General features: G+C 48.0%; 1 protein-coding gene across 1 annotated transcript in view; it reads right to left on the bottom strand.

The window, feature by feature from the left end:
- Crmp1 (collapsin response mediator protein 1) overlaps positions 1-18447 on the bottom strand; it is a 51967-nt gene that overhangs the window by 24903 nt on the left and 8617 nt on the right. Inside the window, exon 2 of the mRNA XM_038341556.1 lies at positions 2598-2686. Within this exon, the coding sequence (XP_038197484.1) occupies positions 2598-2686 (89 nt within the window). The remainder of the gene's footprint in view (positions 1-2597; positions 2687-18447) is intronic.

Consider the following 18447-nt stretch of genomic DNA (forward strand, 5'->3'; position numbering starts at 1 on the left):
TTAATTATATTATAACCTCAAAAATAAAATAAGACAAGTCACTTTCTTAAAAAGACGTCAGGACAATGAAGCACACAGAGGGATAAGCCTGTGAGGACACGGGGTCAAGATAGTATCAACGACCAAGAGAAGCCTTTTTAGAGGCACCTGTCCTGCCGTACCCAGACCTGGGACTCTAGCTGAACAAATCAGTCTGTGTGTTGCAGCGCTGGGCTGTGGGATGGCATTACAGGGACTGGGCACAGCACCCTCACCTTAGTCAAGTAATGGGAGTACAGTTTTAAACAGGCAGGTACGTTTCCAGGACTACTGCAAGGCTTCTGGCAAATGATAAATGCCAGAGGGACTCCTAGCTTCCCAGAGGGCTGGATCAACATGACCAAGTGTGCTATGTTAGCCAGCAATCTGGTCCCTGCTTGAGATAGGAGCCCAGGAGGGAACCTCACAACAGGTGTGGGAGGGACAACCACAGCAACTAGCAGCCTGGTCCCTCTGGAAATGTCAAAGCAATCAGAGACAGTGTCCACCAGAGCAGGATGGGAGCTCAGCCGCTTCCAAAGTCATCACTAAGATGGCATCACTAAATCCAGGTGGCAGCAAATTTACTTGAAAAGCCAAATCCAGATGCTCCAAACGCCCCCTGACTTTTATAAAGTGGACAAAGTAATCAGTAATGGAGAGGAGAGTATTGCCATGGTGACCATATCACCAGTCCCAGTAAGCACTCAACCCAGGTACAATGCAAAATCCTCAGGCCTCTCGAGTGAGAATGGACAGAGTGAGAATGAGCAGAAACAGATAAGCAGGCCCACACCGTAACTACAACAGCTGAGTTCTCCTGAGGAACCCTGGCATCACACATGGCTGCCCCACAGCCAGAAGTAATGCAGTGGAGGCCAGCCAAGGGGACATCCAAACCCTAACTGTGACAGCTGTCATGAGAGCTGTCCGTCTACCTTCCATAGTTCCCACCTGAGCGTACAGACTCCCCTCCAAATTCTTGGGATCCTGTGGAAACTGAAGGGGGTTCAGGAGGACATGTAGTTCATTAAGGCTACAAGTGGCCCTACTGAGCACTGGGTCCCTTCTGCAGAGCTGAATTTCCTATTCATACCATATGAATCATCTCATGTAGTACCCAGTATGCATTCAACATGGAAGGGCAATGATCTAAATATGACACCCCACACTACAGAGGAAGCACAATTCAATGAGGTCACTGTTCTGCATCTGAGGAGATATAGAACCCCAGCCTGCGTGGCTCAGCACCTTGCCAAGGTACCCAAAAAGCACTCATTGTAGGGCCCATTCTTACCTCCCTATTAGCTCTGTAGTTCCCAGAACTGGAAAGAAGTAAGGCAGGAGCCAGCCCACACTCCTGAGCCGCACTCTTCACTGTACTTTGCATAAGTGGTCTCTCCTAATGCACCCCAGCATTCCCAGCCTCCTCCTCCCATCTTCTTCCTCATCCTAAAGCACACATGGTCCCAGGCTGGTCCTACTGTCAGGGCCCCTTCCAACCTAATACTCACCTTTCCCATCTTCTCTACGCTCCCCAACTCATTTGCTCATGTACCAGATGCCCAGGGTGGCCCTATGGTGACCTTCTTCTCTCCTCCCTCTCTCCTCATCCAGACCCCAAGGGAAGAGTTGGGTGGGAATCCAGGACACCCCATATCAAAGGCAGAGAACGGCAATGCTCCGACACAGACTCAGAGGCAGATGTGATCATCTGTTGTTGTGGACTGAATGGGTCCCTCAGAGTTCACGAGGAAGCCCAGCCACCACCCACTCCACACTAACACAGATGCTAAGGATGTATTGAGGTTTATTAAATGAAGCCCCAACGGTGAATCCCTAGTCTATAAAGACCAGTATCCTTCTACCAAGACAGCTATTTCTATGTCACACAGAACAACTGTGGACATAGCAAAATAAATAAATAAATAAATAGATAAATAAATAAATAAATAAATAGGACATTTAGAGACAAGGAATGCAAATCAATCACTGGTGGCACCTTGGTTTATGACCACCAGTCTCCAGAACCAGTAGAAATAAATTCTTGTCTTTCAAGTCACCTGTGACGTTTTGATACAGTAGCTTAGAGCAGATCTTATCCTTGGTTGTTGTGAATAGGACAGAAACCACAGAGACATCAGGGAAAACTCCAACACCAGGAGGCTTTTCTTGTGTGGAAGGCAATAGTCCCCCTCTTTTCTGGTACACTCAGCCCAGTCCCAGAAACTGGCAGATAGAAGACAGAACTAAAGTTTCAGGCAGATGCTGTGGGTGGGATATGGGTCCCACCCTTACCCTATACTGCAGGCACGCTGCTACTCCCATGATAACAAGAGCCGCACATCCACATCAGACAACTGAGTGATGAGCATTTAAGAAGTAGAAAATAGGATGTGTGCAGGGCCTTCATGCATGTCAGCCCCTGCTGCACCCACAGTTTGACCTCCTGCCCTATATGCCTGACATGTAGAAACACAGGAGATTGATTCAGGGCAGAACACCAGCCTTCCACAGGGTGTAAGGTCAAGGAGCCTAGAGGGGCTGAGCTCTTAAAAGGTCTGTTCTGGCCAACCCACTTTATGAGTCCATCTTCCAGGTAGACGTCGGCATAGAAGGATTGGTCATCATTGATGATGCGTCCGCCTCTGATGAGGAGCCGGTCACTCTGAAAAACAAAGCAACGTGTTAGATGGCCGGTGAGAGACAAGACCTAGATGTTCTTTTAACTTCTGGTGTCTTTAAGGATTTATTTATTTATATTTTATGTGTATGAGCATTGTTGTGATGGTTTGAAAAAGAATGGCCCCCATAGGTTCATATATCTGAATGCTTGGTCCTTAGTGGGTGGAACTGTTGCAGGAAGGATTAGGAGGTGTGGCCTTGCCAGAGAAGGCTTGTCACTGGGGTGGGCTTTGAGGCTTCAAAAGTCCATTCTAAGCTCTGTCTCTCTGTCTCTGTCTCTCTCTGTCTCTCTCTGTGTCTCTTTCTGTCTCTGTCTCTCTCTCTCTCTTTCTCTCTCTCTCTCTCTCTCTCTCTGCCTCCAACTTGCACATCATTATGTAACCACTGAGCTCTGGAGCCAAGTCTACCTGCATGCCTACCACGCTCCCCACTATGGTGGTCATGGATTCACCCTCTGAAACCATAAGCAAGCTCCCAATTAAATGCTTTCTTCTGTAAATTGCCTTAGTTGTGGTGACTCTTCCCAGCAATAGAACAGTAACTAAGACAAGGCTTTTGCCTGCATTTACGTTCTGTGCACCAACTATATACAGTGCCCTTGGAGGCCAGATGAGGGCATCAGATCCCCTGGAACTGGAGTTACAGATGGTTGTCAGCTACCATGTGGATGCTGGGAATCAAATCTTAGTCCTTAGAAAGGAGAGTTAGTGCCCTTAGCCACTGCACCACCTCGCCACACCCTGTCCCTTTAACTTTTGATATAAAACTTCAAATATCTTCAAACGTGAAGACAGAGCACTGGGTAAGGCCCTGGGATCCATGCATGGCCCCTCCTCTGTCTGATGGCCCGCCATCCTTGGCTTGCCACATTTCCCACTGTCAAATGTTTCTTGATTTTGTGGTATATTTAAAGAGCCTTTTGTTTTACTTTCATTAATAGTGGGAGGGAAGGTGTGTGTGCATGCGCTTTGTATGCTTGTGGAGGTCAGAGGTCAACTTCCAGGAACAGGTTCTCTCCTTCCACCTTTACACAGGTTCTGGGAATTGAGCTCAGGTTGTTGGGCTTGTGTGGCAAATGCCATGACCCACTGAGCTGTTTCATCAGCTCCTGATGAATATTTAAACAAAAATCCACCATCACCACATAACTCTACCCATAGAAACTTAGGACACATCTCTGTTCAGATCATGGAGGGACAGTGTTTGTATGGGTGTGCGCAATTGCTCATGCCTGTGCAGAGGACGTAAGTCAACACTGGGTGTATTCCTCAGTCACTCTCCACTTTAGTTTTTGAGACAGAATTGTTCACTGAACCTGCAGTTCATGATTAGGCGAGGCTGGTTGGCCTGTGAATCCAGGGATCCTCCAGTCTCTGCCTCCACAGCACTAGGGTTACAGGCACACTCTGTTATGCCTGGCTTTTTACATAAGTGCTGTGGATACAAACTCGGGTCCTCTGCTTTCTTGGCAAGAATTTTACCAACTGAGCCTTCTCCCCAATCCTTTTTAAGGACTTTTAAAATAAACTATAAACATAATTTGCAATTCCCACTAACCCGATTAATACCCCTTCCTTTAACCCAATCCCCCATCAGACCATATTCAATTTTAACTTGTTCAGAAATGACTTTCCACTTGGGTGGGGGGCAGTCTCTGTGCACCTGCACTGAGTTCTCTGACTCTCTGCTGCCTGGACTAGCTCCTCCCTAGTGACTTCTGCTCATTAGTCAGAGAAACTAGGTCATTTGTAAAATAAGAATTTCTTAAGCCACTTTTTAAATATGATCATAATCATCCTCAAAACACAATAAAAGTTAATGAAAAGATTTAAACTCCTCCTCCCCTCACACATAGTCCAGGGCCAGACATTCTGAAGTTATAGCTCTATAGTGCTCATTGTGCCATCACTGCCTGCATGGGCCACATGCTGGCTGATAGATTTTTTTCAGTTCGCAGTACAGGGTCAGACTCTGAAGAGACAGAGGACACGGGAGCATCTGGGTCTGCTCTCCTGGGCTGACAGATGAGATGTAGATGTTTAACAAGCCACAGGGTTGATGGGGGTCAGGAGGGCAAGAGTGGGCCTTCTAAGTTCATCGGGGGATTAAGTAGGGCAGGTTCAAACCCATAAATAAGCTGAAGAAGGCTGGACCACACAAAGTATTGGAAAAGGAGAGGGCTGGGGGATAGTGTTAAGAATTCCAGACACACCGAAGGCTACGTAGAGCCCAGAGGTAGCAAACTAGAGAGTTCCGCCTTTTCATTTTGCCATAAGCATGTCCCAAGTTACTACATGTTCTTCATGATTCTGACTTGAAATGCCTATATGATCTGCTTTGTGGATACATAATTGTGTTATCATTTCTCCAATAGCTTTCTTCAGCATTAAGATTTGGTCAATTGTAGTTTTGAGGCTATACATTTTCCCCATGTGTTTATTTACAGTTTCCATGATTCCTTCCCCACAAGCCACACCTTAGACCCCATTCCTTGAGAAGGGAGAGTTTTACAGAGAATAAGAAGAACCCAGTCTCCTAAAGCAAGACATGACAGGACCACCTGGGGCGGGAAAACAAAGGCTCTAAGTGAAAGCTAGAAAGCCAGCAGAGGAAGTAGAGAAAGGAGGCAGATGCGGAAATACAAAATACAGTTATCATGGATCCAGTTAGACAGAGTGCAGTTGAAGCTGGAGCCTGCTGGAATGCTGAAATGCTGAGGACAAGCTAATGGTCCCTCTCCCATAGGCCTGATGGTCCCTCTGCCATGGCAGCTACTATGACAGGGAAGTAGAAGATGAGTAAGCCCGGCGAAGAGTTCACGCAAGGAAGCTGGGGCTCGCTGAACAGAAGCAAAGCGTGGGATCTTGCAGCTGGCACCAGGCTTCAGACTCTGCTCTGACATCATCTGAGAGAGCATCACATTTTGCCACCTGCCAGCAGAACCTATATACCACACCTGCTTTCTGTTTTCCCAGCCCTTTTGAGAGTGTGTACCACATGGGTTATATCCATGTCTGACTAATGTGTGGCTTGCCCCACTAGATTCCAAGACACTGTTGTGATAAAACACTGGCCAAAAGTAACTTGACAGAGGAAACTGTTCACTTCAGCTTATATGTACAGCTTATAATCTATCACTGAGGGAAGTCAGACCAGGAACTCAGGGCAGGAACCTAGGTGATGGGGGATTCTCCTCTGTATGCTGTGAATATCATTGGTCAATAAAGAAACTGCTTTGGCCTGTAGCAAGCTATAGGGGAACAGAGCTAGGTGGGAAAAACTAAATGGAATGCTGGGAGAAAGGAGGCAGAGTCAGAGAGAAGCCATGTAGCCCTGCCAGAGCCAGACAGAACATTAGCCAATAAGCCACAGCCATGTGGAAATACACAGATTACTAGAAATGGGTTAAATTAAAATATAAGAGCTAGTCCAATAAGAAGCTAGAGTTAATGGGTCAAGAAGTAATTTAATTAATACAGTTTCTGTGTGGTTATTTCGGGGCTAAGCAGCTGGGAACTAACTAGCAGCCTTCTTCCAACACCTAGAGTCAGGAGTCACGGAGGGAAGCTACTTATTGGCTTGTTCAATGGCTTCTGCTATGTCTAGCTAGCTTTCCTGTTTATCCCTGGATACGGACCTAGGAATGGTGCCACCTACATTGGGCTGGGCCTTCCCACATCAATCATTCAATCAAGACAGTACCCCACAGACTTGCTCACGGGCCAATCTGATGGTGGCAATTTCTCAACTAAGTTTCCCTCTTCTCAGGTGATTGTAGGTCGTATCAACTTGAAAGTAAAACGTAACCATCACAGAACCATTTATGGAAGGAAGGAGGGAAGGAAGGAGGAAAGGGAGGAAAGGTGAACAGAAAAATTAAGAATGGATGGATGGCATGATAAATGAATTATTGGGTGGATGAATGGATGGGTACATCAAAGGATGACAGATGGATGGATGGATGGATGGATGGATGGATGGTTGGATGGATGGATGGTTGGATGGATGGATGGATGGATGGATGGATGGATGGATGGTTGGATGGATGGATGGATGGATGGTTGGATGGATGGTTGGATGGATGGGTGGGTGGGTGGGTGGATGGATGGATGGATGGATGGGTGGATGGATGGATGGGTGGATGGATGTTTGGATGGATGGATGGGTGGATGGATGGATGGATGGGTGGGTGGGTGGATGGATGGATGGATGGATGGATGGGTGGATGGATGGATGGGTGGATGGATGTTTGGATGGATGGATGGGTGGATGGATGGATGGGTGGGTGGGTGGATGGATGGATGGTTGGATGGATGGATGGATGGATGGATGGATGGATGGATGAATATACTGAAAGACAATGGGCAGATAGGCATCCTGAGGCACCTGAACTGGTTCTTGAAAGATGAGTGGGTGAGGTTGGAGTGAAAAGAAATAACAGCATTTGTTAAAAGGAGAAAAGTGTGGGGCAGCCCCATTTCCTGTCTGAAATGTCTTTAAAGCGATTTGTTCAAGGTCAGTCACTCTCAAGTTTAACCTCCTGTCCTATTCTCCTAATTCAGCAGGCAAGGAGGATGCTGCAACCCCATGAGATCTTGAAGAGCAGTACAAACATCAGACAGAAGAGGACAGGGCCCTACATGTTGAGGCAGCACCGACAAGTGGGAGGCCAGGTTTCCCAGCACCAGAAAGCAAACATGAGTCACCCACAGCTGGCACACAGCAGGGAGTAGTGTCTGACTTGTCACATTTAATAGTGGGTTTCTCTGGCGCAGCCTGAAAGGATGTATTTAAATGCACAATGTGCCAGTGTGCCGGGTCATCCCCAGCTTGCTCTATGCTCCCAGAGTTACGTGGCAGAGCCTGTCTGTGCTCAAACATACCCCTCCATCTAACTCCAGATAGTGTACGTGAGAGGTACCACCAGTTGCCAGGCACCAGGAAATCTGCAGAAGAAAATATATACACAAGACATGAACTGATGTATCTGTCTGTCTTCCTCCATTCCTGAAAATGATTGCTACTCTGCCTTTGACAGTCCTCTCTCTCCCACCCTCCTGAGTGTGTGTGTGTGTGTGTGTGTGTGTGTGTAAGTGCACTTACGTATACGTGTGTGTTCATTTCTAGGGAAGTGCATGTGCATATGTGGTGGGTGCATGCAGATGTGTGGAGGTTGAGTATCATATCCCCTAATTTGATCTCACTCTTTTGAGACAGTCTCTCATTGGCTTGAACCTTTCCAATTAGGCTAGGCTGGCTGGCCTATGAGCCCCAGAAATCCACCTCTCTCAGTCTTCCCAATGCTGTGATTATAGGCTCGCCACCATGTCTGGCTTTTTTATGTGGCTTTCAGGAACCAATTTCTTCCGCACCAGCCCTTACCAATTGAGCCATGCCCCTTGTCTGGCTTTTTATGTGGTTTCCAGGGACTAAATTTACTCTTATACTCCGGCGGCACCTACCAAATGAGCCATCTCCCCAGCCCTTAACAGCCATTTTCAGAGCCATTTCTGCAAAACTCCAGCTCAGGCACTCAGAAGATGCCGTCACGGACTAGGGTTCCCAGGGGCAGCAAGTCCAGTAAACCTGCCTGGCACAGCATCAAGGCTTCTCTTCAGGACAGCCCTCACCCTGCCAGCATGTGACGCATGATGAAGACTCCGGAGAACTTAATAAAGCCTTTTCAAACACACACTGTCCATGAGCAGAGTGGGGGTGGGCCAATTTTGTAGAACGATTTCCACAGAAGACACGCTGGGAAAAGTATTTTGACAGTCATGTTTTTTTGTGGGTGACACGTGGAATGTTGTGTATCAGACAGAATAAGCCCGGGAACACAGGTGGCCCAGCTTTGCAGAAATAACAGAGGCGCAGGTCAGACTCAAGGACTCTCAACTTACTGTCCACATGGGATCCACCAAACCACACTGCTGACACATTTTAAAATATCTTCACACTTTAGAAATCATGGCACCTCACGAGCAGATGGAATTTGGAAATATTCTCTGATTCAAGGGCCTTGTGTTCTAAAACTCCTTTTCCTCATGAGTAAAAAATGGATACAAGGGGCAGAGGAGATAGCTCTGCCAGTAAAGTTGTGCTTGCCTTGCAAGCTCAAGAACATGAGTTCGGTCCCCAGAATCCACAAAAGGAAGCCCAGGAGTGGTGGCATATGGTTGTCATCCCAGCATCAGGGAGGAGACAGGCAAATGCCTACAGCTCACAGCAGCCAACCTACTATAACCAGTGAAGTACACACACACAGTCAGTGACTTAAAAAAGACAAGTGGCACCTGGAAAATGACACTCGTGACACTCATGGGTGTCTTCTGGCTTCTATGCACATAACATACACATGTTCATATACACCTACACACAAAAAAAAAAACCCTTGCAGAAACAGCTGTTTGTAGAAGGGTTATGGATACCTGAAAGAAACAGATTTTGGTCCTTAAGGGCATTCAGTCTAGTAGGGGACACTAACTACCCAGCCCTTGTAGCCCAGTGTGGCAAAGTCATGATGATAGAGGGATAGGAGGGCAGGGAGGAGGTTTCCACTCACATCCCTGCAGGAAAATAAAACACTCATTCCCAGCCTGAATGAGTGCCATGCAAAAGAGGAAAGCGGCTCCAGAGAAAGGGGGTCTCATGAAGAAAGGAGCCAGGCTACACTCCAAGGAGAGAGTCTCATAAGAAAAGAGGCCTAAGAAGCAGAGGTCTGGGGGTGAAATCTTAACTGAGTATAGCCCCCACATATATAAAGAGACGTGGCTCTAAGACCACCCACAAACACCACAATCTACATGGGTTTCGCTCCCTCATATAAATGGTGCAGTATTAGCATCCAACCTGTATCCATCCTCCCAAATATTTATGTCATTCCTGGGTTAGACATAACACTGAACCCAATGGGGACACCATGGCACTAGTCGTTAGGCTGTGCTGTTTAAGGAATATAGACAACAGGGCGGCGTGGGGTGTTGCTGGTGCATGCTAAGAACAGGTGCAAAGTACCGTCTGCCATTTTCCATCTGTGGCTGACTGAAGCATGAAGCACTGCACCTGCAGATGGGGGAGCTGACTGTAACCTCACAGTAAGGAATATGGAGAGGTCTTCAGAGCAGCTGGAGGCCCTGGGGGCTCTGCAAGATGGCAACATGGGAGGGACAACTAAGATGAAGTGGAAGGTCACTGGTTATCTTGTATTTTCCTTATAGCTGAAGGTAAGACTTAGGGGTTACAGCATTTATCAAGGAACCCAGAAACTGAGTGCTGGGGCATGGTCTTCAGGAAAATGTCAAATATGGATATGTAATAAAGAATGCCAAATCAAATGTGATGGCATAGTCACACCACCAATGGCTTATCACTGGGCTATGCATAGTTTCTAGGAAGTTTTAAGGACAAATAATAAAATGTTGGGGAAAAAAAGGAAAACACAACTCTCTACCTGAAAGTGACTGGGGGAAAATGAGTCTTTCTGGGAGCAAATGACCCTGGGTGTCCCCCATGTCATCTCTGCAGTAAGATGCATGCCTTCCCAACATCCCTGCACTGCACCTGTCACACACACACACACACACACACACACACACACACACACACACTATTGAGCTTCCCACAACTTATAGCCAGAGAGTCCTGTGCATCGGATCCCTACATTCCCAGGAACTAGCCTGGGGCCACACAGTATTCAGCAAAGACTTGCTGAGACAGAAAGATGCATCACTTTCTCTGGAGCCCTTGCCCCACTGGCTGGAGAGGGACACCTATGGAGTGCAATGGTAGGGGCTGCTGAACACCTCTTCTGAAAGGGTCTGTCTGAACATGGGCAGCAATGCCATTTCTACTGTCAAGAGTCTTCTGAGTTGGAGTATGGCCCAGGCCAGGGGAAGGACTTCTGCTCCAAACGTGACATTATCTGCTACCGGATCCACTGGAGAGGCGGCACGCTGGCAGGAAGACTTTTTCCTCCTCCAGATGGGAAGTATTTTGTGCAGTTCTACTACAAAAATTAGCTCAACACTTCAGGCATTCTTATCCACACAACAGAAAAATCATTCACCTTATGACTCAGCTAAGGATGGGTCTAAAACGTACGGACGTCTGTTCCCAAGAGGCATCACACAATCCCATCTCCCATGGGTCCAGCTCTCATCTCACACAGTGGGGATGAAATCGAACCTTTCCACAAAGGCAGCTGTCAGAAACTGCACAAAAAACCCACTATGATCTGGGACTCGTCACAGCAAAGCGGTGCTATTCTTACCTAACTAACGTTTATCCAAAAATGACAGGCTGGTCAGCCGCGCCATCTAAAAACTAACAAAACATTAAAGCTGTGATTAGACAAGAGAGACAGTGATTGAGTCTTCAGAGAGGGAGGCTTGGGCCGGGCTCTCAAATGTGAGTGGAAATTTACAAAGCTGTAGAAGCAGGGAGGTGAACACTTCCATAAACAGAGTGTCGGCAGGCACAGCCCTTAGGGCTGTGCCTGAAGGAGCGGCGAAGGTGCTGTCCGTGGTTCTGAAACATGGTCCACTGGGCTCCGTGGCTCCCCAAACCTGGAGATCCTTCTCTCCCCCACCTCATTCAGCACTGCAGGTCCTTGTTGGTTTCCTTTCTGGGCTGGCTAGAAATTCTTTTAATTTTTTACATCCCCAAAGAACTAAAGTAAAAATGGCTTACTTAATGATGAACTAAAGTAAAAACGGCCTGATTAATGATGGACGTCGTCAGCTTCAAATATTGCCAAATCTCCCTTTCATCATTTTAATTCTCCAAAGGGTGGATATGGGGCCCCTCCCTCATCTGATGCTGAGGTTGGCCACGGGGGTCAGTGATTGAATGTCATCACTAGTCCTCAAGTCACAGATTCTAGGAAGGCTCCCGGATTCACAAGCAGGAAAGAGAGGAAGACAAATATCGGGGTAGCTGAGCAGTCGCTCCCACTCTGGGGAAGGGAGTGGGACTTCCTCTTTAAGGGGCAAGCGTGGAAACTAGCCTCACAGAGACCAAGGCAGCCCTGTCTTAGAGGAAATACACCTGTCAGGAAATGAACACAAGTGGAGTTGATTTCTCGTATGAAAAGGGGAAGGTGGAGCTGGAATTAGAAAGTTATAAACTCTCCAAATCCTACCAGTGAGCAAGGCTCACGTCCAAATCTTCAAACTACGATAGGGTGTTTAGGTGTTCACACACATGCGGGGGTGGGGGGGAGATCAATAGACAGACAGACGGACAGACCTCAGCACAGCACCAGGCCTACTTCCTAGCCTCCAAACTACTCTATGTGACTTGGTAAAAATTTCATGCTAGGTCCTTTTAACAAAATTCTTGCTGTCCAGATGTAAGTAACAAATGACATCACTGAACATCCCCAGATCTCTCGGTGTCAACTCTCTGCAGCAGGTTATGATTTTAACTCTGAATCGTGACACCACACACACACACACACACACACACACACACACACAGAGGTCATGCTTTGTGATGGCTGCGGACCAGCCCTGTAAATAGGTTTGACCAGCAAGAGGACAGACTAGGATGCATGAGCCAAGCAGGACTTTCAGACACAGATAGTTCAGGCCAGTCCTTTCTAGTCTGCCTCGCCCAGGACCCATGTGACATGTGACCTCAAAATGAGATGCTTGAAGGAGCAAACCCGACCCAGACAGAATCCCAGAGACAAACCTAGACGAGTAGTGCCCCTGCCACCCTGATGTAGTAAACATCACTGTTGTTTCTGCAGAGTGCGTGGGTGTTTGCTGTGCAGTACAGCACAGCACCACCGTGAATGAGCGCGCACAGGCTGGCTGTGGGTTGAACAGCCCAAACACTTCACACTGCCACAGCGGGGCTCCTACCCTCAGTAGCCCCTCCATACCTCCCACCAAGCTGCCTGGCAGCAGCAAGTACCACCACACAGCTGCACACATCTGTTTATTCAGTCACACAAATTATCCTGGTAGCAATCTCTCCATCCACAGTCAGGAGAGACCCAGGGAGTGGAAACCAGTGTGGGACTCAGTCTAATTAACACCCACTCACCCTTCCTTTGCCTGGAAGGAAGCAGGGTGGTGTTTCCCTTTTGCATCAGAAATGTAGATGGGCCCCAGGGAATAGAGCTCAGGCCTGTTTCCATGACAACTACAGCTATAACAGCAGGATCTCAGGCCCATTGTACTGGTCAATGTTCAGGAAATGTTCAAATGACAGTATTATCTCTGTGTAAAATGGCACATTCTCCAAAGACCCCACTGGGCAGGTCATTCATGCTGCCTGCAAAAGGTGGCCCTAGCCTAGCCTACATGGGTCTCCATTTCTATTTTTAAGTCTTAAATCCCCATAGGAAGGAAGAGTAGTTGCTACAAATGGGGAAACTCAGAGAAGGCAAGTAGTTTTCTCCAAGTCACATAGCCAAGAGATGGTTCCAGAATTTGAAACTTGTTCCACTTGGCACCTATACAGTAACTCCCCCTTTCTCTTACTCCTGGATTTACACCCAACCCCACGCTTCAGCTTACCTCCTGCTGGGAATGTGGTCAAAGAGGCACATTGAAAAAGCTCTGATCATTTTGAGGGGTGCTCTCTCTGGGAGTCAGATACTAGGCATAGTGCCCTCCTTAGCTAAAAACAATGGCAATGCCTCATTTTCTCACCGAACACGTGTGTTACTGGAGAACATAATTTTCTGTGGACACCATACAGAGTCTAGCCGCCCTACCCTGTCACAGGTGTGTGCCAACCTGTGCTTCAGGACCCATGCATGACACAGGACTGATGTGGGTTCATCCTTCTGTGGGGGGCTGAATCATACAGAGATGTGTGTTTCCAACTTCAGCCACTCCCATCTCACACGCTATCTCTACCTGTCTTACCTGCAGTCACAGACCACACAAGACGGTGGCTTATTAACCAGTACAAGTTTATTTTGCTTGTGATTGTGGAGACTGGGAAGCTCAAGAATCTGGTGCGAGCCTGTGACAGGATCATTGTGCTATCATCAGAGATGAAAACAGAAGGGGCAGGGAACATGACCAGCCAAGGGTGTGCACAGCTCCCTCTTGTAATTCATCTCCGGGCCGACTATACTTGTCCATTCAGAAGGGTGCAGCTTCATGGCATCATCAATTCCCAGTAGGCTCACTTCCCTTATTATCTCTTATGAGACTCGTGTCCAACACAATACACTGAGGATCAAGTTTCCAACATGGCAAACACAACATACCTGGGACCTAGCACCGTCTTGTCCACATGGGGAAGGTCCCCACACCATCTGATGCTTCCACTTTCTACTGCACCCAGCCTGGGCTGGCCCTCACACCTGTCTCCCTGCCACCTCTCTAGTTTCTACCATGCGACAACAGAGCGACTTCCTGAAGCACAAATCCAATTGTCTGACCTCAACCCACAACCTTTTAGCCGTGTCCCTCCCAGGGTTCTCCATGAGAACCTTCATACTTACCTACTAAAGCCACTTTGCCTTCGTTTGTGACATCCCAAAAGGGTGGGCTACTTGCCAGGTCAGCTCAGCCTGCAGATCCTTGCCTCGCCATCCCTATCCCAGTGGCCTGGCTCTAGCACCCTGTGGAGCTCCCCCAGTGAGAGGTCTGTACCTTTGGCTGCATATTCAGGGCATTCCATCTTTCAGCTCAGCCTTATCTGCCTTATTTCCTAGAAGACAGATCCTCCACTTGGTGCTGACACTTCAGCTTACCCCCACCCCACCCCCATTTCACCTCTGCAGGCTGTGCTCCTCCTCTGTAGATGGAGGCAATCAGAGCTCTGGCCTCATGGGATTACCTGAAGACCTAGAAGCCCACAAGCTGCCCACACACTCAACACCAGCCCAGGAGATCCAGGATTCCAAGGTCACACATCTGCATCCAGGCGTTTGAGGAAGTAGGAAGAATTTTCCTTGCTTGTTCTTTAAAAATCAGTGCCAAATCATTGAAGTTCAATTTTGGATTCATAGCTCTATATATGCCCAGAAATAAAACTTAGTAAAAAGAAAAAAAGAGGGGCGGATCCTGTAGCTCTCACTGTCAATTTGACATACCCAGAGCGAGGAGTCTCGGTCCTCAATCAAGGGACTGCCAAGATCAGACAGGCCTGTGGACCTGTAGATGAAGGATTGTCTTTTTAATCGATGTGGAAGGGCCCAGCCCACTGTGAGTGGTATCATCCACTGGGCAAGTGGTCCTGGGCTGTATCATGAGCCTGTTGAGTGAGCCAGCACTCAGTGTGCCTTCATGGTTCCTGTTGTATATCCTTGGCTGTGCGTGAGTTCCCTTGTAAGAGCTAACACTACATAGAGTAGCAACCAAGCCTGCCTTCGATTTGCTGCTCTGGTTCTTGTCCTGACCTCCCTCAGTGATGGACTATGACTTAGAAGTGTAAGCCAAACAAACCCGTTCCTTCCCTAAATTGCTTTTGGTTAGAGTGTCTCATCACAGCAACAGAAAGCAAAGTGAGACAGAGAAGAAGAGAAGCCAAACATGACGCTGTTCTTGTCACAGAGAAAGGATAGAGGAGGTGGTCTGAGAAGAGAAGGCCCTAGTGTTGAAGAACCGCTCCCCAGCGTTGAGAGCAACAGGAGAGAAGAGCACTGGGTAATTTATCAGGGCCAACCACGGGCACTTCACAAAAGAAACACCTGCCACACAGAATTGTCCCAGAGCTAACCCAGCTGTGTGTGAGGCGGTGACCTCCTGTAACTGTAAAGATTCTAGGAGAAGGCATTCGAAATCCCTGCATGAGCTAGGAGAATAAATCATGTCAGGTATTTTCTACACAAACACAGAGAACCTCCCAAAGTTTATAAGATTCCCTTCAATGTAGAGTTTACAGAATGCAAATATTTGTGGAGATTGCGCTAGGACTTGAGCCTTCAGGATCTGTTATGACAAAAAGCACCTTTCTGCTAAGGATATAGCTCTTAGTGGTAGAGACCTTGCCTAGCATGCCTGACACTCTAGGTTCAATCTCCAGCAGCATGTATGCCTGCACATGTGTGCATACCAGCCTGGTCTGAGGATGGAGACTACATCCCTTGAGCAGCCATGTGCTTGCTCTCCATGGTTAGGTTCTGTATCAGATCCACTGAGTCTTCCTTGAAACTGACACCAGGTTGTTACTGAGTCAAGCGCACATGTTCCCACTTGAATGTGAACAGTTCTGAAAATGGTGCTGTCCAGTGTGAAAGCCAGCAAAGCCCCCTGGCAAAACAGATCTGTCCTCTCCTTGCTGCCAAGGTTCTACTCTAAAAGAGCCTCCATGGTGCAAAGTAGCCCAGAGCTAAGTCCAGACAGGCCTTAAAGAAGGAGAATCCATGCAGGGGCAGCTAAAAGCTCCCTCAGCCGAGAAGCATGGCTTACTGTGTGGACTCCATCCATCCCCCCACACAGTAAGGAGTCCCTTAGGTGACTGGCAAATGAAGGGGTGACTCTCCCAGCCCTTTGTGGGCTTATGTGGAACATAGAGACCTGAGGAACTAACCAAAGAGCTCACAGCTCCCACCCCGGGGAGAAGGGTGCTCCTTAGTAGATCTTGCTGGCAAAGGCAGAATGCTAGGGAGAGCGCTCCTCCCCAAGGAGGGAGCGCTAGGTTCCTGCAGCAGAGGGCTGAGTAAAGTCTATGGGACTGGGAGTTCACACAGCCACGGCACCATGTCCTCCTTTCGCCTGTTTGCTCTTGCTTTCTGATAGGTGTCTGTTATGCAAATGTGTTCGTGTGGATGCGTGCCCATGTCTATCAGATAACATCCATGCGGAGAGTCAGACGATGCTGTGAGCCGTCTTCCTCAATTGCTCTCCACCATATTCTTTAAGATCGGGTCTCACACTGAACCTGTAGCTCATGGATTTGGTTAGGCTGGCTGGCCAGTGAGCTCTGGGGATCTCACCGCCCAGTGTCCCCCCCTCATCATCCCTCCCACACCCGAGCTGGAGTTACAGATGAGTGCGCCACACCCAGTCTTTTCACAAGTTAGGGATACAGACTACTCAGATCCTCACGCTGCGTGGCAGGCACTTTACACACTTAGCCACCACCTCCCCAGCCCCACTTGTGTGTGCCGAATCACGTTCCCTGTCAAGTATCCCAGCTCCCACCCCACGGCGTGAACCACCAACCAGCACTGATTCACAGTTGCATTAGCTTAGAGCAAAACTTGCGATCTAGGCATCATACCCAGGGAAATGGGGTTCTCTCAGTCAACCCAGGAAATAGTCTAAAACCCAGAAACACTCCTGAAGCGTTTAAATAGCAAATACCACCAGCTAGGTTGGCAGCCATGTTTCCTTATCTCCCAGAGGCCCTTGGCAGCAATGACTGCACAGACTTGCCCTTCAACACCATCCCACTGTCTGCTGCGCTGACCTAGTTCTCCTTGGTCCTGTGGGAAGGAGGACGTCCTCTGAGGCTTATTTCTTTGTCTTGTCAGCACCAGATGCTTCGTTTTTGCTCACAGCAGCAAACCAGGCTCTTCTCAGCACCTGGGAGTGTTCAGAACTCTGAGACAGATGTTGTTAAAACACTCCGTAAACTTTGTCGCTGACCCACAGTTCAGTTGGGGATGGTTCTAGCGCACCACACCACTCCCACGAGCTGAGGAAACATCTTCCATTTTCCTTTTCATAGTGTCTCTTCCACACCTCTACATGGTTGCCTCTCTACACCTGGCCCTTGCCTCGAACCACCATGCCAACCTATATTGCTAACTGCCCTTCGAACCTATGCCACATAAGAACCATCACTGCGCCTTTTCTCCAACACACATATATTTGCACAAGGTCAGCATGGTTTCAACGGATGATTGTAAGTATCTCCTCGGCACCAGAACTGGCCCATGAAATCCTCCAGTCATCTACAGGAAACTGACTTCAGGTTTACCCCAACTTGAGGCTCAGGCCTATGACTTGAAATATGGCATGATATGATATACGTCATGATGGGGCAGAAGTTGCTAAAGGCCTTTTAGGTGGCTTCCAGTCAGCATCCTTCAGCCTGGGTCTCAATGTGGAAAGATACATGGGGCAGATGCACCTTCTCACAGCAGCAGGAGCTGTGGCATGCGCTGGATCTTGGGGTTTTGTACTATTGCACAACACTGACCCATACACTGCCCCACAGTGATCGGGCCGACAGCTACCCCATGTGGTGTTTACTCTGTGCAGAAACTATTTTTAAAAACCTTACATGGTTTTTCAGCTAGTGATCAGGGAGAGGGACTCCATGGTGGCTGGTATTACTAGTCTTATTTTATAGATGAACATAGATTGATGGATAGAGAGACTGTGTGGACTCTGAAGATTCAAGCCCAGAAATCCTGACTTCAGAACCGTCACTGTTTTCTCCTAACACAGCATCTTTCAGCGCCTTCCTATGACCCACAGGGCTTCAGAATTGTATACACTGAATCTCAACCACCTCACCTATTTCACAGTAAGAAAAGGAATTCAATATCTAAAAGAGGAAGTGACTTAACCGGGATCAGACGTCTCCTTGAGTCTATCATTTCTATTACCTCGGGCGCACTCCAACCTCCACAGCCCTGAAGCATCCTCAGTTGCCCGGGAATTTGGATCTCTCTCAAGTCCCTCACCTTCTGATTCCTCTGTGTAAAACCCTTCACCTTCTTTTGATGACGGTTCTCTCCTCCCAACACAGATCTCATCGGTGCTGTTCCATCCTTGTGTCCAGCAATCAAATTCTTGTTCATGCCTTTGTGAAACCCATGAA

This window comes from Arvicola amphibius, chromosome 1 (assembly GCF_903992535.2).
Source record: "Arvicola amphibius chromosome 1, mArvAmp1.2, whole genome shotgun sequence".
NCBI classification, from domain to species: Eukaryota; Metazoa; Chordata; class Mammalia; order Rodentia; family Cricetidae; genus Arvicola; species Arvicola amphibius.